The sequence below is a fragment of the Panthera pardus genome, unplaced genomic scaffold (assembly GCF_024362965.1).
Source record: "Panthera pardus isolate Hobbes unplaced genomic scaffold, ASM2436296v1 HiC_scaffold_1, whole genome shotgun sequence".
Lineage (NCBI taxonomy): Eukaryota > Metazoa > Chordata > Mammalia > Carnivora > Felidae > Panthera > Panthera pardus.
Window position 1 is genome coordinate 88,912,850 of NW_026526654.1, and position 22,314 is coordinate 88,935,163.

Consider the following 22,314-nt stretch of genomic DNA (forward strand, 5'->3'; position numbering starts at 1 on the left):
ATTCAAACTAGTGGCGGGCCGGCCCGGAGAGGTGGGGTCCCCTCGCGTCCTGCGTCCTGCGTCCTGCGTCCTGCGTCCTGCCGAGCAGCCCTTATCCATGGATCTGATCCGAAGCTTCCACGCGAAGCTACGGTCTCTGGCCATCACCCTCGACAGCGAGACGGCCCGGCTGCAGCGAGCGCTGGACGGAGAGGAGAGCGGTGAGTGCGGCGTCGGGCGTCGGGGCCTTCGCGGCTCCTGCGACCCGCCCGGGCGCCCGCAGCCCGCCCCGAGTGCGGCGGCTCAGAAGGGCCTTCACCAGTACGAACGCACACACTCGGCCGAGAGTGTGTTATTTCAGCTACAGTGGCGAGGGGTGCTTCGAAAGAGATATGGAAGGGCGGTGGCACACCCATCAGAACGCTCGACGTTTGTCGTCAGCAGGGCCCCGAGGGGCTGCAGGTGTCACCTTTTTATTATTTATTCTTCTGCCCCCTCAAGTACGTGGTTGTGGCTGTTTTCAGTTCTGTGTCCAAGCACATTTGCTCTCCGCAAATACTGAAATAGCACTGTCACTGTGTTAGGAGGAGAAACCGCATAGAATAGAAGTGTAAATTAAGTTGGCAGACTGAGCTCATAATGCGCACACTCATTTATACACGATATACTTCAAGTCACATAATGGCTGTTAATAAAAATACTGTGTAATTAAACAAAATGCAGTTGTTTAGCACGGTTCTTTGCTTGTAAACTGACTTTGTCTCACCCAAATGGCCCACAGTTGCAGTAAATGCCTGTATATTTCCCAGCAACCCGTCAATACTAGTGAGTACCTTTTTTTTTTTTTTTTTTTCTTTTCTTTTCTTTTTTGGAAATCCCGACACCCAGCACAGGGCTCAAACTCAAGACCTGGGGATTGAGAGTCACATGACCTTGTGATTGAGCCAGCCAGGCACCCGTCAATACTGCTTAAAAATAAAATTAATATAGCAGAATTCTTCACCACTAACCTTTGTATTAGACATTTAAGAAAAATTGTTGCGGGGCGCCTGGCTGGCCCCGTGGGTTGAGCGTCCGACTTCAGTTCAGGTCATGATCGCACGGTTCGTGGGTTCCGGCCCTGGTTCGTGGGTTCCAGCCCTGCGTCGGGCTCTGTGCCGACAGCTCAGAGCCTGGACCCTGTTTCGGATTCTGTGCGTGTGTGTGTGTGTCTCTCTCTGCTCTTCCCCGCTCATGCTCGCTCTCGCTCTCTCTCTCTCTCTCTCAAAAAAAGAAAAAATAAAACATAAAAAAAATTTAAAAATATTGCAAGAGTAGCTCAGGTTTTGAGATTATTTCATAAATGTCATAAATGTAATTTGCCTTAAAACATCGTGCTCTGTAGACACAGACTCCTTTTACTTTTGTTATATTATGAATAGTGTTCCAGCCATTTAAAAATGTTTATTTTGACTATAAGAACAATATACGTACATGACAAAAAATTTGAGAAATGAAAAGTAGAAAGAGGAAAATAAATATTTTCTGTAACTCAGCCATCCAAAGACACCACTATTAATATTTTATTATTTTTTGGTTTTTTTTTCTTTTTTCTTTTTTTTTAATGTAAGCTCTACACCTAATGTGGGGCTTGAATTCATGACCCAGAGATCAAGAGTCTCATGCTGTACAGACTGAGCCAGCTAGGTGCCACTTTGGGTTCTTGTGCTAATTTACCTTCTTACCAGCATATTAACGTGTACACAAATTTTGCACTTTCTTCTGGTTTTATAAGAAAAAGTTGGGATGATTCTTCTATTTGTGGCCAATATGTATTACAGAAAATATGGTATTGGGGCACCTGGGTGGCTCAGCCATTTAAGCGTCCAACTTCAGCTCAGGTCATCATGTCACAGTTTGTGGGTTCGAGCCCCTGGTCCGGCTCTGTGTTGACAGCTTGCTCAGAGCCTGGAGCCTGCTTCAGATTCTGTGTCTCCCTCTCTCTCTCTGCCCCTCCCCTGCTCGTGCTCTTTGTCTCTCTCAAAAATTAATAAAAACATTTAAAAATTAAAAAATATATATACGGAAATGTGATAGAGAAAATGATCACCAAAAAATTTCAGCTTTTATGAATCATTAAATTGACTTTTTAAACTTCTTTGAGATATAATTCACATAATATAAAATTCAGCATTTAAAGGATACAGTCCAGTGGTTTTTAGTGTATTCACAGGGTTGTGCAACCATTACAGTAAGTTTAGATTTTCATCATCCTCAAAAGAAACCCTGTGACTGTTAATATCCACTCCCCATAATCCCATCCCCAACTACCCTAGCCTTATGCAAACTGCTAATCTGCTTTCTGCCTGTATATATTTGTATATTCTGGGTATTTCATATAAAAGGAATCATACAAAAGTAGGCTTTTGTGACTGACTTATTTTAGCCTGATGTTGCAAGGTTCATCCGTGTCAGCATGTATCAGTGATTCATTCCATTATATTTCTGAATAATATTCCATTGTATGGATACGCCACATTGTGTTTATTCATCAGTTGATGAACATTTGGGTTGTTTCCACTTTTTAGATATTATGAATATATGTGAACATTTCCGGTGAACATTATGCTTTCGGGTCTCTTTGGTATACACTTAGAATTGCTGGGCCACATGGCAAACCTATGTTTCACTTTTTGAAGAGCTGCCACATGGTTTTCTAAAGTGGATGCACCATTGTACATTTCTGCCAGCAATGAATGAAGGTCGCGGTTTCTCCACATCCTCATCATTTATTATTACCTGTCTTTTGAATATAGTCCTTCTAGTAGGTATGAAGTATCACTGTCACGTTGACTTGCATTTCCCAAAGAAAAATTGGTCAGCTTCAACAGGTGAAAGGAGATCTTCAAAGGAGGCATGGTTTAGAAAGAGAAATATAATTCTTTAAAAAACTGCTTTTACATGATGTATAGTCTATATATTGCAACCGATTAGTAAGAAAGGTGACAGTACAGTGGATGAAGGATGTCTTTGCGATAAATGGTGCCAGGTCAGTTGGACCTGGAAATAAGAATGGATCTTGATCCTTACCTCATGCCATATAAAAAAAAAAAAAAAAAAAAAAAAAAAAATCAATTCCAGGAGGATTGTAGCTCTGAATGCAAAAGGCAGAACAATAAAGTTTTTAGAAGAAAACGTAAGTGTTGTCATTGGCAGAGATTTTAAAAATAGGAACCAAAAAGTGCTCGTTATAAAAAAATTGCTAGGTGGAATTACATTTCCTCCTTCTCCCCTCCCTCCCTCCCTTCTTTCCTTCTTGATCTGAGTGCTAATTATTTAGGTATGTTCACTTGGAAAGTTGATCAAGCTATATACTTAGGATTTTTGTACTTTTTTGTACGGATGTGATAATTTAATAACTTTTAAAACAAAGGCTGTAATACTTTGTAATTGATACGAAACAAATGATAAATATCTACAAGGATTTTATAATTCTAAGAAACAATACTAAATTATATTTTCTATTCTTTTTCCTCCTTTTCCTTATTGTACTTTTTCCTTATTGCATTTTTTCCTTTCTCTGTTCATATTGAAGACATTGAAGATTATCCAGTGAGAATTTTATATGACCTTCTTTCTGAAGTCCAGACTCTAAAGGTATCGGTCCTGCAATATTAATTTATCATCTTTGTGTGGTAATTTTTAAATAAATAGACTTAGTCTTTTAGTCTTAAGACTAAGTCTTTTGATAGAAAAATTATAATGTACTTTTTTTCCTCATAAAAGGACGATGTCATTCTTCTTCTTGATAAAGCAAGTTTGGAAAGTCAAGAAAGCATTGGTTTCATAAAGGCAACAAAAGTACTAATGAAAAAAAATTCAATGGATATCATGAAAATAACGGAGTTTTTCCAGAAGTATGGATATAATCCACGTGCCAAGAAGAGCTCAGGTGTGAATGATTTGCATTTTATGGCGTTTGTTTTAGTATTAAAGAAGGAAGGCAGCGTGATTACGGTTACTCTGGTTCTGGCTCCGCCATTATGTGGCTTGTCATGTGTGGTCATTTATTCATCAATCTGTGTGCTGGATGCAGTGCTGACTGGTGGTGGCAAAACAAAGACAGTCCTTCCTCTCCTTTCCAAAATGCTAGATTAAAGAAGAGTACAAGAGGGGTGCCTGGGTGGCTCAGTCGGTTAAGCGACCCACTTCGGCTCAGGTCACTATCTCACGGTCGGTGGGTTCGAGCCCCGCGTCGGGCTCTGGGCTGACGGCTCAGAGCCTGGAGCCTGCCTTGGATTCCGTGTCTCCCTCTCTCTCTCTGTCCCTCCCCTGCTCATGCTCTGTGTCTCTCTGTCTCTCGATAATAAATAAACGTTAAAGAAGACTACAAGATAGATCCACGTGATTTTAGGATGGCTGGTTTCTAGTCAGCTCTGCCAAAAATAGCCGAGAGACTGGAGGTAAGGCATGCTATTTCATTTTTCTTGTTCTCAGTTTTTTCTTCCGTAGAACAAGAAATTGGGGGCAGTATAAACTGATCAAGTCCTTTTTTAGGTTTTACAGTTGTAACGAAGGGTAGGATAACATGGTGTTTTAGAAGTAGAGCCAGACCATCTGAATGCAAATCTCTAATCCCACCGTTGACTGTATTTACTGTATTATCTTTGACCACTTACCTAACCTCGTGCCTCCGAATCTCATCTATAGAGTGCAGACGTTTAATACTCCTTACCTTTGAGGTTGCAGCAGGATGGAATGACATAAAGTTTGTCTAGAATCGTACCTGGCATGTTAATCACCTGGTGTCAACTCTTGTTGGGCCCACACCTGTGAGGGACTAATTTCAGTATACTTCAGTGTCTTTGTTTCCGTTATGAGAATGATCTTTGTACACAAATCAACCATTAATTACATTCAGCAAATACATACTGGGGATCTGTGTGGAGGGTATGTTAAACAGTCTGCGTGGTGCAGTGCAAAGAATTCAGTTGACTTTACTGTGAACAAGCTCTGGATTCAAGTCCTGGCTCCAGCAGTTGCTACAGGTGTGTGACCTCGGATGATTTCTCGGAATTGCTTTTTCCTCACTTGCAAAATGGGGACGATAGTAACTCCCTGCGAGGCAGTGATATCGCGATGATTTTCTTAATCTTATCAGTGACTGCCTTGTGATAAATACAAGGATAAGTTTTTGGTAGCTGTTCTAACATTTCTCAGAATTAACAGAAAGCAGAAAGCACGATGCCAAAACAGAACGCTGTGAATGAGCAGCTCTTCCAAGGGCCCAAAGCCAGGAAACCAGAGTCTATAACCTTTTTTTTTTTTTTTTTTGGTATGGTGCATACTCCATATTTAACACATCCTGGTTTATCATGCATGCGAAAACAGTATCCTATCCTACTTTGTTTCCTGTTGCCAGTCAGAACAAAGAAAACCCTACCTTCAAAGAGAAAGCGTGCACCTCTTCACTTCCTCCAATCTGTTTGATCTCTTCGCTGGCTAACTAAATGTACAGCCTAAATTCATCCCTTTTCTGTTCCTTTGGACCCAAAAGATTCTGACAGGGATCTATACCAATGTTTGATAGACCCCATCTAACTCTAACTATAGACTTTCCTTTAAAAGATGAAGAGAAACAAAAAAGACCATTATCAGACTTAACAAAAATACATTCCGATTCATAACAAAAGTACAAATACTTTCTTCTTAAAAAGAATACAACAAACAAGGCATTTTGGAGAAACGTTTTCCCATCTCCTTCAGCAAGTACAGTTGTTCCAATTCATATTTCTAATTTAGCAACCAAATGATATGTATTCAAGGTTGGCTAAAACAGATCTTTGTAGTAACTCCCTCCCTCCTTATTCTTAAACAAATGGTAGCGTTTGGAATGAGAGGATGTGAGGTCAAGTTTTGGCTCTTTACATTGTATCAGCTGAGTGTTTTCCAAAATGTTGTTTGGTGCCTTTATAAAAACAAAAAATATCCTAAGATGTTTTGTGCTTGAAATAGTTAATATGAAAATTAATTGGGGTGAAACATTCAAATGCCTGTCCCATGGGGGGTGCTAAACACATTTTAATTTCTCTTCCTTCAGCTCACCCCCTCCATTTTCTCTTCCTTTCTTGTTACCCTAATTACTGGTTCATTTTTCTTCTCCACTTCATGCTACACATTTTACATTTGTCCCACGCTTTCCTAATACCCATCCCACTCTCCATACCTTGCTATCTCACTGAAACCCTGTCATTTAAGTTATCTGCCCAGATCCTGGCCAAATCCACATATCTTCTTTCTGATTATCCTCTTTGACTTTCTGTTGTCTCTCACACTGAAAGCTAGTGGTTTTCCTTCTCCAGTTCCTTGGCATCATAGTGCTATCCTGGACCTTTTAACTGCAACTTGGGTTCCACACCAAATTCACTAACCATTAATGTATGCAGGAAATGGCAAAGGATTGTGGGGGAAAAGCACAGTTGTTAGTAAATTATTTAGTTTGAAATGTACAGTGTGGTGATTAACCATATGGGGTCTGGAGCCAGATATGACCTTTTCGGGGTTGAGAAACTACAGATCTTTCTAATGCTCTCCTATTATTTTCCTCAACCAGACTTTTGATACAGGCGTTCCAGACGAAGGATAAAAACTTATCTTGGTGTGACAGTCTTTCCTTTTTAACTTAGGCATCTGTAAATGAATACTCTAAACTAATGTTATACTTTGTGTTAAATCTAGATCATAGTTAATTCCACCCTGTAGTTAATGTCATCAAATGAGAAAATAGTTCCAGAATTCATTAAGAAAGATGGGTAAATCACATTAGCTGGGGGAGTAAGGATATTGGACTTTGATTTGCATTTACTTTTCATCTTTTAATACTTTAGTTTACTTTCCTTCTTTAATGTGTAGGCAAAATGGGATCTGGGTCAGAAATTTCCTACAGGGACAGTTGAAATAAAACTTTAGAGACTAAAGAGGGAATCAGGACTTTTGCTGATTGGGGACATTTCAGATGGAGCTATTTTATGTGGCTTTAGTACTTGGGATTTTGTGGTTTGATGTTTGACCAGAATACGACCTCCTTGGTTTTTCCTCACAGCGGATGAACAAGAAATCACTGACTCTGACTCAGAGTCCACGAAGCATGAAAATGTCCAAATGCCTGATGTCAAGGACAGTCTGTCCAATCCTGCTGTTCCAAGCACTGCTAGTTCTGAGAAGTCTCCACGGAGTCCCCAGCTTTCAGATTTTGGACTTGAGCGGTACATGATAGCCCAAGTTCCACCAAACCCTCCACAGGCAGTAAACGACCATGAAGAAGAGCCCAGAATTTTAACTCCATCTTCCAAGCAGTCCGTAGTTAAAGTACTAAAAACTCCAAAATGTGCCCTAAAGATGGATGATTTTGAGTGTGTAACTCCTAAATTAGAACACTTCGGTATCTCTGACTGTACTGCGTGTTTGAATGAAGATTACACGATGGGACTTAAAAATATGAAGGAGAATAAAAGGTAAGCCGCTTTAAAAAAAAAAAAAAGTTTATTTATTTATTTTGAGACAGAGCAGGAGCGGAGGAGGGGCAGAGACAGCAGGAAAGACAGAATCCCAGGCAAGCTCCACATTGTCAGCACAGAGCCCACTGCAGGGCTTGAACTCATGAACCGTGAGATCGTGACCTGAGCCAAAGTCAATAGTCAGATGCTCAACTAACTGAGCCACCCAGGTCCCCTGAAAATAATCATCTTGAAAAAGAACTGTCACTATCAGAGGTCTGCAGACTACCGCCACAGGCCAAATCCAGCCTCCTCCCTATTTTTTGTACATAAAGTTTTATTGGAGCACAGCCTAAAAAAGTTCTTTTTGGGGGCACCTAGGTGGCTCACTTGGTGAGGTGTGCAACTCTTGATCTCAGTCCAGGTCTTGATCTCAGCGTCGTGAGTTCTGGCCCCATACTAAGGCCCCACGCTGGGCTCCGTGGCAGACGTGAAACCTACTTTAAAAAGTTCTTTTTCTAAAACATCTGAGACCAAAAACACTGAGGTTAGTTTATGAGGTTGACATACCCTTGATACACACATTGACAGAGCATGCAAGAGAAAACTATAACCAGTCCACTTGATGAATAATAAGGTAAAGTCCCAATTAAACTACTCAGATTGAATTCACAGAATATTACAAGTATAGTAGATAACTTACCAGTTAAGCTTATCTCAGGAATGCAAAGATAGTTTAATACTTGAAGCCCATAACATACATTTTAATGATTGGATTTAATAAGGGAAAAAAGGATAATCTTAATAGATGCCAATAAGGAATTTGATAAAATTTTTTTTTTTAAGTTTATTTATTTTGAGAGAGAGAGAGTGCAGATGGGGGAAGGGCAAAGAGAGAAGGAGAGAGAGAATCCCAAACAGGCTCTGTGCTGTCAGAGAGCTCAATGTCACTAATTGTGAGATCATGAACCGAGATCAAGAGTCAGATGCCTAACTGACTGAGCCACCTGGGTGCCTTAAGGATTTGGTAAAATTTGATACCCGTTCCTTTAAAACATTTGGTCAAACTCCAAATAGAGTACTTCATTAACATGATAAATTACAAGTATCTAATAATAGTGAAGCTATCTGTCACCATTATTTAACATCATTCTTGATAACTCTGGCCAGTAACAAGTATTTCTAGGCCATGTTTTGTACATGGGCAACTCAAAAAATTCACATCTCAAACTTCAAGAAAGAGGCTCATAGAAGATGTATTTTATATAGTGGTAAGTTAACCATTTAAAATAATGTTTTCCTATATTTTATTAATAACTAGTTCCTAAACGGAGTAGAAAAAAATCCATTCAAATTTGCAATAAAAAAGTGAAATACTGATGCCAGTCGTGGGTAAAAAGATCTACATGATAAAAACCATAAATATTTCTGGGTTAAGTAAAGGAAAAAGTGGGGAATATAATGTTTTTTCTTCATCCTGATAGACTGGCTAAATGTTGTTAAGATGCTTAATCATGACAAATTAATTTATAGATGTGCATGTACAACAAAGCCTCGATAGGATTTTTTTAAAGTAAATGATAAAATGACTCTAAAATTTACTTGGAAGAATAATAAGTAAAAGTAGCTTGGGGCGCCTGGGTGGCGCAGTCGGTTAAGCGTCCGACTTCAGCCAGGTCACCATCTCGCGGTCCGTGAGTTCGAGCCCCGCGTCAGGCTCTGGGCTGACAGCTCGGAGCCTGGAGCCTGTTTCAGATTCTGTGTCTCCCTCTCTCTGACCCTCCCCTGTTCATGCTCTGTCTCTCCCTGTCCCAAAAATAAATAAAAAACGTTGAAAAAAAAATTAAAATAAAAAAAAAGTAGCTAAAAAGGGGGTGCCTGGCTGGTTCAGTCGGAAGAGCATGCAACCCTTGACCTTGAGGTCTTGAGTTCGAGCCCTGTGTTAGGTGTGAAGATTACTTAAAAACATAAAATCTTAAAAAAAAGAGTAGTGAAATAGTAACAAAAAATAATAGTAATGAAGGAATATGACCGAATAGTAAAATATATAATATACAGATACATATAAATATATATATTACAGAAGTAAAAATTATTCAGTAAATTATGCCAGGACAATTGGTTAGTTGAACCATCTTATAGTTACTTGATGATACTCCTCTTCATATTGCAGACATCTGAGTAAATGGCTAGAACATCCTTAGATGACAGGGATCAGTCTTTTTTAGTCTAAAAAAATGACAAGTTCTTAATTTATGTCTGTAAACTGGTTGCAAAATTCCACTTTATGGTTTTGAAACCATGAACTATGTAGCTCCTGTATTTGAACTGATGAGTTAAACGTACAGCTTTCCCTTAAGTCAGGGGTTCTTAGCCTGCTTCGCAGTCAAGGCTGTCAATACCAAATGGTTCATAACCTTTTTTGAGCCATGTGTGTACATTAATTAAAAAAACAAACAAACACAGTTCAATGGGACTCGTGTCACACAGAATGGAACTGGATGTTTGCCTACACTGGACAGTATATAGCAAGACTGAATTTTTTCCCAGAGGTTCAATATTAACTTTTTTTTTTTTTTTTTTTTTTTTTACACCTTATAATTTCCCTATGAATCACGCCAGTGAGGAGGCCGTAGAATCAGAACCGGTGACCAGTAATCATTTCTTTGCTACTCCTGGCCTCATAATCCAGCAGTTGAAAAAAAATGGTGAGTATAAGAATCACATTACTTCTCAGCTATCCTTTTTCTAGATTATCTTTGTACAAAAATGGTTCTCTCATCTTAGACACCCCCATCGTCCTTCTGCGTCTTGTCAGTTCATGCTATTGAGTTATGTAAACTTCTGTCCCATTGGGTGCGGCATGATTTCATACTAGAGAAAGAGAATTTTCCGGTATGCTTTTCATAGTTTTCCTGATTATAGCCAATATTTATCTGGGGCGCCTGGGTGGCTCTGTCGGATGAGCGTCTGACTTCAGCTCAGGTGATGATCTCACAGTTCGTGAGTTCAAGCCCCACGACGGGCTCTGTGCTGACAGCTCAGAGCCTGGAGCCTGCTTCGGATTCTGTGTCTCCCTCTCTCTCTCTCCCCTCCCTTGCTCATGTGTGCTTGCTGTCTCTGTCTCCCTCTCAAAAATAAATAAACATTAAAAAAAATATTTGCCAGCCTGTTTGTTTCTAACATTTTAACTTAAAACATAAATATATATTCATTCACCAAACTTCTGATACAGAATCAACAGTACCTTTTTTTAAAATTTAGCTTCAGCCCATTGATCAGATTCTACATTATTTTTCTTACATAAACTACACTTAGAATACAGTAGCTACCATTTCAAATTGTTTTTTTAAAATACTACAAGAACTTAAAGAAAAATTTCATACAGTGTTTTCATATTTGTCCCACCAACTACAAAAACATCAGTTTTCACAAAAATATAAAAGAAAACATTCTAGAGTTTTGTGATTTCTTGATTAATTATAATTGTCTAATCTCTGTCAAATTTATTGTCACATTTAAAAAAAAATTTTTTATGTTTATTTATTTTTGAGAGAGAGTGCAAGCGGGAGAGGGGCAGAGAGAGAGGGAGACACAGAATCCGAAGCAGGCTCCAGGCTCTGAGCCGTCAGCACAGAGCCCGACGTGGGGCTCGAACCCACGAGACGTGAGATCATGACCTGAGCCGAAGTCGGACGCTCAGCCGACTGAGCCACCCAGGCGCCCCTATTGCCATATTTTTAAAAGTAACTTGTCTTTATCAAGTCTTCCAAACTTAGGAACGTCTTTTCAGAAAAATTCTTTTTGTACTAATTTCACTGACATATAATATTAACTTATGTTATTAAATTAACAAGTATTTCTGGCATCAACAGGTGTGAAGAAATACAAATGACTCGTAGTAAACTTAGAGCTCAGCTTGTGGGAAAGAGCCTGTCTGTACCAAAGAGGGAGAGAGTGGACCACCGTCTCGTAGACACCAAGAGTCAGTTCCCAGTGGAGCATAAACTTTTTAGAAAATGATGAGCGGGGGGCACCTGGGTGGCTCAGTCGGTTAAGCATCTGACTCTTGATTTCAGTTCAGGTCATGATCTCGTGGTTCATGGGTTCAAGCCCCTCGTGGGGCTCTGCGCTGACAGTGAGGAGCCTGCTTCCGGTTCTGTGTCTCCCTCTCTCTCCCCCCCCCCCCATCTCACATGTTCTCCCTCTGTCAAAATAAATAAATGAACTTTAAGCAAAAAAAAAAAAAAGGAAAGGAAATGATCTAGGAGAATATTTGTGTATTACTTCTGAAGTGGGATGGATTTTTTTTAAACATCTTTTTTAAAGTTTATTTATTTTTAGAGAAAGAGCACGAGCGGGGAAGGGGCAGAGACAGGGAGAGAGTCCCAAGCAGGCTGTGCGCGGTCTGTGCAGAGCCCAATGTGGGCTGGCTCACAGGACGTGAGATCGTGACTTGAGCTGAAATCAAGAGTCTGAACCGACTGAGCCACCCAGGTGTCCCCGGGAGGGAGTTTTTAAAGAACAGCTTACTGGCGAAAAAACTTCCGTATACCACAGGCAGTGTATTTGACGGAGGGAATGGCAAGCTTAGGTTTATCCATTAGAACTTTGGTTCAGTGACGGCTTGTTAAGAGAGATTGTATCGTATTTTAGTTTGAGTCTATTCTTATGCCACAAAAGTACCTTTAGTATGATTCTTAGAGTCTATACCTAGTGAAAATTCGTCATTTGTTTACCCTTTTCTTTATTTACTGTTGCTTCTTACATCCCACTCATTCCTTCTGGGTCTAGTTTTCTTCTTGTGAAAGCACAGCCTCCAGCAGTTCTCTGGGATACTTCTCGTCTGGGAGAAGTGGTCTCTGGTTTTGTGTCTGAAGATCTCTTTTTTCTTTCTCTGTCATTCATTTTGGAACGGTGATTTAACTGGAAATAGACGATAGATAGCTGACTTTCTTCAAAATTTTATACAGAAATTATTTCATTGTGATCTGGTGCCCATTCCTGATGAGCAGAGTCCTGTGGGCCTGATGTGCTTTCCTGTGTAGATCTGTGGTCTTTTCTTCCCGGTCGTAAGATTTTTGTCATTATCTTTGATATTCTACATTTCTCTGTAATTTTAAAATAAGCTTATTTGTTTTTATTTACTGCGTTTAGAATTTGGTATGATTGTCAAACTAAGAACTCAGGTCATCAATTTTGGAAAATACTCTGAGATTCTCTCTTTAATAAGATTACCTCTTCCCTAATTCTTCAATTTTTTTCTCCTGGAATCTCTGTAACAGATTTTAGAATGTTCTCCTTCAGTCTCCTTGGTTTGTTAACTTCCCTTTGATATCTTCCTTTTCTCTACGCTACCATGTGCTTTAGTTGGAACTTTCTTCCACTTTGCTATTTTTCTTTTATACTGAGTCTAAGTTATTATTTTAATCTATTGAATTTTTATTCCAGGGACTACATTTTCTGTCTTACATGTTTTTCCCTTCAGATGTGACTGTTCTTTTTTTCCCCTTCCGTAATCCTGTTCCCTTGCCTTATGATTTCTGTGCCTTCCTTTATCTCTGAACATTTTAGACACATGTATTTGGAAAACTGTTTAAGGTGTTAATACTTTCGTTTATTGCTCTGATTCTCTTTCTTGGAGGTGTGTTTCCTTACAGGCTTTTCGTCTTTTTTTTTTTTTTTTTTTTTTTTCATCTACCTCCAAGTTAGTTAGCATATAGTGCAACAGCGATTTCGGGAGTAGATTCCTTATTCGGGGTCTTTCCTGGTTCCATAGAAATTTTAGGATCGTTTGTTCTAGCTCTGTGAAGACTGCTGGTGTTATTTTGATAGGGATTGCCAGGCTCTTAGTTTTTAACTCCTCTCAGATGAAGTTGTTTTCAGTGTCATGGGTTGTCACGGAGTCCTGTGGAACCATTTCACGCTTGCCCCAGCCAAGGCCCCACGGGCTTACCGATCGCACACGTCTTTATGTTAACTGCTTGACTCAGGTCGCCTGCACTGGACGCGCAGAGTGAGCTCAGAACCCACGACTCTACACCGTTTGCAGCTGCTACTCTGGTTTTCCGTTTCTTGCAAAGACTCGACTTTTAGCCTCACTTGCTTTCATCCCGTTCCCCTGGAGTCGGTGCCACTGGGCAAGCATCTTCCAGTTCCTGCTTCGCAGACCTCACTGGTCTTCCAGGCGCTCGGCTTGATGCACTGTCTCCGTTCCACTGCCCCTTCCGAGGCCGTCTTAGAGTCCCACGTGTCTGTCTCCGGGCAGATTTCAGATTAAGTAGATGTTAGCATCGTACCACATTTGCTTCAGATCTTTCTTTTACTGTTACACGTAAAGCTAAATCCCTACTCCGTTATTCTCCTTCCCTTCCTCCCCTAAAGTGATGATTGTTCTAAAGTATAGTTGTGCTGTTTGAAAATTTTATTTAAGTTACAACATCCAATTTTTATTTTGTCACTGGTTTTTTTTTTCGTTCACTCCATGTAAATCCAGTTCATCTTAATTTTTAAGCGCTACATGAATAAGCCAAATGTCATTTATTCATTTGCTTATTAAGGGGTAGTTGTTTTTTACTTCTTTACTCTTACAGGCAATGCTCTGATGACTTTGTTCCTTGCGTACATGTGTTACATCTAGGAGTGGCATTTCTAGATCAAAGGTGATGCATATCTTCCGTATTCTGGAAAATGCTTAATTGCCACCCAAGAGTGGCTGTTATGATTCCCACCAGCAGTGTTTCTGTTCCTTTTTCTCCATCTTTCCCAGCACTTGATTTTTAGACATAATAAAATTTTCCTAGTCTGATCATTATTCTAACATGTTTACTTTTTCTCTTTGATTTTTTTTTTTAAGACTGCTTTCATCATACTATGTGTGAGAGTCATTAAATGTCTGTATACACATGGTTCTGTTTCTGAGGTCTCTTTCTTGTTCTGATAGTTATGGCTTTAGAGTAAATCCTAGTGTCTTAGAAGGTAGGTGACCAGGGGCGCCTGGGTGGCTCAGTCGGTTAAGCGGCCGACTTCAGCTCAGGTCATGATCTCGCGGTCCATGAGTTCAAGTCCCGCGTCAGGCTCTGTGCTGACAGCTCAGAGCCTGGAGCCTGTTTCAGATTCTGTGTCTCCCTCTCTCTGACCCTCCCCCGTTCATGCTCTGTCTCTCTCTGTCTCAAAAATAAATACACGTTAAAAAAAAATTTTCTTAAAAAAAAAAAAAGGTAGGTGACCTCCTTGTCCTCTTCCCTCCCTCTTTTCTTCTTTATAAATTTGATCTTCTCCAGAAAGTTCATACAGATGTTAATAGAGTTACCTGTAGGCATCTTGTCTTCTTTGTTGCTGTTATAAAAAATGTCTTCTCTCATAAACTGAGGGTCGATGGGTGGGTGGGAGGGAGGGGAAAGTGGGTGATGGGCATTGAGGAGGGCACCTGTTGGGATGAGCACTGGGTGTTGTATGGAAACCAATTTGACGATAAATTTCATATTAAAAAAAAGATCTTCTATCAAATTATATTTTTAATTGCTTGTTGCTCTTTTGCTAGAACTACTGATTTTTGTTTTTGTATATTGCCCTTACACCTTGCAGCCTTGCTGAACTTTTATTAGTGCCGATGATAAGCGAATATGAAGTTTTGTTTCTTCCTGTCTAGTCAAGCACACACTGTAGCTAATTTCTTGAGTTCTTAAACATAAAGTACACAAATTATATTGACTGTAACGTAAAAGTTGAAATCTTGGGATGCCTGGGTGGCCCAGTCGGTTAAGCATCTGACTTCGGCTCAAGTCATAATCTTTCGGTTCGTGGGTTTGAGCCCCATGTCAGGCTCTGTGCTGACAGCTCAGAGCCTGGAACCTGCTTCAGATTCTGTGTCTCCCTCTCTGTCTGCCCATCCCCTGCTTGCACTCTGTCTCTCAAAAATAAACATACATTAAAAAAAAATTTTTTTTAAATAGTTGAGAGAGCCCTGACGTGGGGCTCGAACTCACAAGTTGTGAGATCATGACCTGAACCGAAGTCAGCCGCCCAACCGACTGAGCCACCCAGGTGCCCCTCAACTTTATCTCCAAATGTATATTTTCATGCCATTGTTTGTGTCTCTTAGATGGCGACTATACAGATTCCCCCTTGGCACCCACGTTCTGCACTCCTGGTTTGAAAATTCCTTCTACAAAGAACAGTATAGCTTTGGTACGTTTCCATAACCTTGAAAGCTCTGATCTTTTTCCTGATGACCTATATACGCTACTATTTCTAGACGCAGTCTGTTTTAATATTGTCTGTCGACTATACTTCAGTTAAAAAGGAAAAAAAACCACTTAGACTACTGCAGCCTTTAAGAGTACATTTACATATTTCTAGAGGGGAATTTAGGGGAATTTGGCAGCATATAGCAAAAGCTTTAAAATTTTCATGCCCTTCAACTGTGTCTCAGAATTTACTCTAAGGTACATTGGCACAAAGAATTATAACAAGGAGTTTATAGAGGAAGGAACAGCATTATTTATAAGAGCAAAGCATGGGAAAGATCTAGATGTCAAGTGGTAGCATAGAAGCAAACCACTAGGGTGTGTATGGTGTTCTGTTACTAGCATATGTTTTTATTATTTTTTAAAATATTTATTTATTTTGAGAGAGAGAGAGAGTGGGAGAGGGCCGGGGGAAAGCCGGATATGGGACTCAAACTCACGAACCATGAGATCACGACCTGAGCCAAAAGAACAGTTGGATGCTGAACCCACTGAGCCACCCAGGCACCCCTAACATATGTGTCAAAGCACAGATAAGAACATAAAAAGAATGTTTTAAAAATACTTAATGATGGAAAATGACATGCATGTGCATGTATACACACACACACATACACACACACACAATATATATATTTTATTTCAAGAAAAAAATAAAAGAATGGATAGAAACACACCAAAATGTGATTGTCTCCAGGTCACAGATTCATGGGTAATTTTTATGCTTTTTCCAAATATTACTCGATGAACAAATTAATATAATCATACCTCCTCCCTTTTTTGAAGTCACTATGAACACTTAAGACAACCAACACAGTAGACCGGGCTATCCGTAAAATGTGGCTAGTACATCTGAGGAGCTGATTTTTCACTTTTAAAAACTTGATGAATTTCAATTTAAATCTAAATAGACCCGTGTGGCTTGTTGCTACTCTACTGGACGGAATAGCTAGACGGACAAAATACTAGTATCAGTTGAAGTCCCCATCAGGCTCTCCCCTGCTAGTACTTGCCACTTGCAGTGAATTCGCCCCTTGTGTTCCTGTTCTTGTGGAAGGCCCCCTGCTGGTGTGACTCTATTAACTCTGCCCCTAGAGAGAGGAGGTGATTTGCTGGGTTGGTCAGGTTAGCACGAATTGCATGCTAAGTTTAGCTCACACGGGCTTTCTTTGTGTCAAGAGTGAGGGCGTGTGGTCACACTTTTGCTCATCCATGGTGTTACTCTTACCTGGGACAGCTTAGTGTTGCCTGAAACTGGGTGGGTGAGTCCCTCTAACCTTGTTCAGTCGGGCCCGTTTAGTTTTCATAATAAGCTGTAGCTTAGCCTTTATTAGTAAGAAGAGAGTATTTTGTCCTCCATGTGCCATTTCTTTGTTTCCTCCATTTTCTTTAGTAATCGGTCGAGGAAGAGCGGGTCATTTTTGTGCGACAGAACTAAAATTGACTAATTTTTATTTACTGTATTTTATGCCATCGTAATTTAATGATTTATTCTGTTCAATAGGGATCCACAAATTACCCATTATCGGAAACAAATAGTTCATCAAACGATTTGGAAATGAAAGACTGTACATCGTTAGTTTTAAATTCGGAGAAGTGTTTTGAGAGTTTTGCGGATCCCTCTTCTCCCGTAATTTCTTCTTACGAGAATCTGCTGAGAACACCTACACCTCCAGAAGTCACTACCATTCCAGAAGATATTCTTCAGGTTATTTTCCCAGGCTGTTTCTTTTTCTGATACATTCTTTTCAAAATTAGACATTTATATTAACGACCTGAAACTATAAAAACCGTCTGATTTCTCATCGGGCTAATGTGCTGGTTTGTGTACTGAGAAAATCCGAATTCTGGGCTCTCAGTCCCTTCTGAGAGTACCTGGATAAGGCTCTTCAGACTGAGCATGAGCTCAGGATTTCATCATACTTTTATTTCCTCATGGTGCATTTTCTCTTTACCTTCAACTTCATGTTCTGAAATGTCTTCTTATAATATTTTATAATAATTGTTCAGCTGCCATTGCCACGTTGACCATTTTTTCCATTGGAGGTATGGCTGGCAAAATCGGAAAGGCCACGTACCCCCCCATTCTCCAGGGTAGGGTATCATGGATAACATTTCAGTGTTTCTTGAACCTGAGACATCTTGGACATCAGTTTGAGAAACACTGACTTACATGTTAGAATACCTGATTCTTTTAATGTTTATGTATTTATAAGAGAGCATACAAGTGCACAGGCGTGAGCGGGGGAGGGGCAGAGAGAGCGAGGGAAGGAAAGAATCCCAAGCAGGCTCCGTGCCGTCAGCACAGAGCTCGACTCGGGGCTCTGTCCTACGAACTGTGACATCATGACCTGAACCGAAATCAAGAGTCGGACGCTTCACCGATTGAGCCACCCAGGCACCCCAAGAATGTCTGATTGTTTTATACACCACTTACCTCTAGTCTACTACTGATCTGTAAGGACTGCCAACTCTACCCCATCACCACCAGTCATCCCCACCCTAATAGAAGTTAGAGTGGCAGCTGTCGCTTAGGCAAGTGGAGTCGTTCAGAACCGTTCTCGCAAACTACCTAGCTTGTGGAGAGCCGTGGCTACTTGGAATAATACCTAAATGCCAGGAGAGCGGACTCATCCTGTGATATCAAGAAAGTATTTGCTACCCTTTGTTTTCAGTCTTCTCTGTTTTCCTGGACATTAGAAAATCGGGTGAGCGTCTTCTATCTTTATAGGAGTTTATCTAGAGTGTCTACTTTGCTGTGGTCGATCCTCCTTTTTATTTCTACGTGAAAGGAGGGGATCCTTGTATTTCATGTATCACCTCTTTGTGAAAAAGAAATCATAGCTGATATTTCAGAGTCTCCTTTTCATAATCTGTAATAGCTGATCATCTTTCTTTTGAGCACATATTTTGCCTCTTTCCTAGATATATTTTCCCTGACAGTGTTGTAAAGGCTTAATTTGCTCTTGGGGATATGTTGCTGCTTATTGTACTTCCACTAATCTTAGAGTACATTTTAGAAGGCTTCAGAAGTCAGGCCTCTACATCGAAGTTCAATTTCAAACTCCATCCTTTCTTTGCTGTTGAATGTCTGTGCTGCTGAAAAATTACTGTTTCAAATAACCCATATTTTTACATTTTTCTTGGCTTTTTTTTTTTTAAAGATTTTTTGGGGGGGTAAGTTTATTTATTTTTGAGAAAGAGAAAGTGGGGGAGGGGCAGAAAGAGAGGGAGAGAGAGAATCCTGAGCAGACTCCACACTGTCAGCACGGAGCCCGACGTGGGGCTCGAACTCACAAACCGTGAGATCGTGACCCGAGCCGAAACCAAGAGTCGGACACTTAACCGACTGAGCCGAGCCCCTTTTCTTGGCTTTTCTTGAGTATTTTATAACACCTTCCAAGTTTGTTGTGTAGTTCTTGGGACTTGATAAAAAGGAATTTGTTTTGTTTCAGATTTTATCAAAATACAACTCGAACCTAGCTACTCCAGTGGCAGTGAGAGCCATGCCACCCGGCAAAGCGTTCCTCGCCAAATACGGAGCACCGAGCGTCCGAGGTGCTGGCAACAAAGAAAACTGGTGAAGGTAGGCGCCATTCCAGAGAAATCACCTGTGTTATTGGAGGAAGACACTTACAAATGAGCATTCAGATGGTAGTAAAAACGTTTTGACATTTGCCAGCTTAACAGGTTAACAGCCCAACTCTGGCTCTCGGGATACTGAGCTTGCTGTCCCTGCAGTTCAGATCCCCACACTAGCAAGTAGGATGATGTCACTGGGCATCTATATTACACGATTTTCTAAGTGCAAAAATATATAGTCACAGTGTTCTGTCATTTGTGGTGTTGATGTCTATTATAGCTCATGGATTTTTCTTAAACTTTGTATCTTTTCGCAGAAAACTTTGCAAGTTTTGTAGACACAGAACAGAAGGCGGTGGAAGCGGAGCGGGATGGACTCGTCGTGTCACCCCACATCTTCCCCCTTTTTCCAAACCAGCCCAGAGTAAAGATGAACACGGACACAGATGTGCTTTTTGTTAAGATTTGACTCCATTTAACCTCGATCTTCCTCAGCTATTCCATTGTTAAAGTTGTCGTTACGACCGCACTGACTTCACGTTCACCTGCCTGATCTAACAAAATGGTCGAGAGATACTAGGACGCAGGGTACAAAGTTTAAAGTTCTTAAATGTTTGTGACTTCCGACAAGGCCATCCTGATCTTCTCGTGGCGGGGTGGTGGTGCCGTCGCCAGAGCTGGGCTCCTCCCTTGATTCTGGCTCTGTCCTTGTCCTGTCTCCTCTCACGACTGTCCCTGAGCTTTTCACAGCTTTTAGCTCAGCAGCGCTCTCTTAAGACTGTCGTCTACAGATGACAGCTTAAGTTAATTTAGGAAGAGGGAGAAGGCCGCAGGCCTGGGTGACTATACCGCGGACGGCCTCGGGTGGACCACGGGAGCCGGGGGCTCGCCCATCAGGACGCGTGCCTTTTGTTTTCACTCACAGCTTCTTCGTACGCGTCAGTTCTGTCCTCTCCAGTCCACTCCATCCACCACGTGGCTGCCGACCCTCTCAGCGTTCCCTCTCTCCAGCTTGGCCACCTAGCACACCCCGACCCTCTATGTGGAAGGTTTTGAGGACTCTTCCTGGGCCAGGTGCCCTTCTGTGGACTGTCACCTGGGACCCCGGGAGGCAGGGACCCTTGTCTCTTGAGCCCTCTGATAGCTTCAGGCGTCCCTGTCCAAGCCCAGGAAGTAGTTCTAAGTTCATGCAAGTAATGTTGGCGAACTCCAGATTACAACCAGGGGGAAAAGAAGGGCCTGTCCTCTGTGGACACCAGTTAAAATTGAGAAGCAGCAGTTTGCAAGTATCTTGACAAGGTGCTTCGGTTTCCCAAACCTACTAACCTTCAAAGGCTTATTAGGTTTGGGAAATTTGACGCAGGAAAGATGACCCGACCCTCTTTGATGCCTGTGCCTCGGAAGTCCAATGGAAGACCCGTCCCACTGTGCTCTTTTCATCCTGTTAGAAGATCATCGCTAAAGCAACACTTGATTCTTTGTTCTAGGAATTACTATGTGGTTATAACTTAATTTTGTTAAATGTAGTGTAACATAATTATCTGCAAGTTTTTCAGTTTTATTTTTCAAGGGAAAGCTCTGGTCAGTTTTGTATATGACTCCCAAATTGCTGTCAAGCTCTTGTTGGCGGTTTTCTGGAGCTGCACGCACATAGATCCAAGAGCAGATGAGACGGCCAAAGGAGGGAGGGGTGGACTCGAAGCATATTCGGGACTCAGGCCTGGGGTTCCCCGAACTTTGGAAGACAGAAAGAGGCGGAGCGATGGAGCAAAGGAGGTCGAGAAGAGGCCGGTGAAGGCAGAAAATATTTCAGTGATCAACTCTATCAATGTTGCTGAGGATCCGAGTGGAAAGACAGAAGCAACCACTGGGCTTGGCGAAACAGGTCGTTGACGGCGCTAGTTTTTTGTTTTTTACGTTTGTTTTTGAGAGAGCGTGAGCGGGGGAGGGGCAGAGAGGGAGGCACAGAATCCGAGGCAGGCTCCAGGCCCCCAGCTGTCAGCACCGAGCCGGACACAGTTCAAACCCCTGAACCGTGACATCATGACCTGAGCCGAAGTTGGATGCTCAACCCACTGAGCCACCCAGGCACCTCCGACTGCACTAGTATTGGCGGGGCCCCAGGGAAGGAAGTTGGCAGTGGACTGGAGAGAGGGTGGGGTGAGAAGCGTCAGGTGTCTTAAGATGTGAAATAAAGACCGTAGGAAGCGTTTCCGGTCGCCTGCTTTTTCGCGGCGGCCCCTCGACTTCCATTTGCTCGAAACTTCTCCCCCGACCCTTTCCACTTGTCGCCCATGCCCCAGGTTCCCGTTACTTCGCGCTGCGATGCTTCCAGCTTATTCAGCTCCGAGGGTTAGGATCCGGCAAGCCCGTCTCCTGGCTTGAAACCCTTCAGTCCCCCCCCCCCCCCCCCCCCCCCCCCGTGCTTTCGGAATGAAACCCAAGATCGCGGAGGCGGCCTCCGCGGCCCTACTCGATCCGACCTTGGGCCACTTCTCCCTCTTCTCTCGCAGCTCGTGCTCTCGCCGCACGGGCGACTCTGCTTTTCCGCCCCCCTCCTGCCGCGGGGCTCACGCACGCTGTTCTGCTGCTCTCGAGGGCACTTTCCCCGGCCGCCCCGCTGAGTTGGCGAAAGCGCTCCCGTGGCCGGAGGGTGCGCGTCGGCCCGCCCGCCACCGGCCTTTCAGGGGAAACGGCCCGCCGGGCGTCCCCGAAGAACGCACAGCCGAGCTCCGGGCGCGACGGAGCGGCGTCGCGGCCCCGGGCCCCAGCGGCCGGCGCCGGGCCTGCGACCCTCACCTGAATCACCGCAGTAGCATCAGACATGTCCTCTGTATCTGCCCCAGCCACCAGGCGCTTCGGCGCCTACCTCCTCACAGCCGCGCCTTTGCCCTTGCCAGACCCCACGTGGGGAACAGGAATCCGGCCCAGCTGCCCGTAGGAGCTGGACAAGCTCCAGTGCCATTTTCAGCAGTGATTACCTTCGTCGTGACGCCTTCCGACCCACCTGTTACCAGTTACACTTCCGT

At 42.2% G+C, this 22,314-nt stretch overlaps 1 protein-coding gene across 3 annotated transcripts; it reads left to right on the forward strand.

The window, feature by feature from the left end:
* Nucleotides 1-49: 49 nt before the first annotated feature.
* Nucleotides 50-19,732, forward strand: SKA3 (spindle and kinetochore associated complex subunit 3). Of its 3 annotated transcripts, XM_019447991.2 has the most exons (9): nucleotides 50-200; nucleotides 3,554-3,615; nucleotides 3,745-3,910; nucleotides 7,061-7,472; nucleotides 10,077-10,162; nucleotides 15,559-15,644; nucleotides 17,208-17,411; nucleotides 19,159-19,289; nucleotides 19,603-19,732. In XM_019447991.2, exons 1-8 carry the CDS (start codon nucleotides 98-100, stop codon nucleotides 19,285-19,287), a joined length of 1,248 nt encoding a protein of 415 aa, XP_019303536.2. In that variant the 5' UTR covers nucleotides 50-97; the 3' UTR covers nucleotides 19,288-19,289; nucleotides 19,603-19,732. The 3 variants fall into 3 exon arrangements, with proteins under 3 accessions (XP_019303536.2, XP_019303537.2, XP_019303538.2); XM_019447992.2 differs by lacking the exon at nucleotides 17,208-17,411; XM_019447993.2 differs by lacking the exons at nucleotides 3,554-3,615; nucleotides 3,745-3,910 and having other exon boundaries at nucleotides 51-200.
* Nucleotides 19,733-22,314: the final 2,582 nt, after the last annotated feature.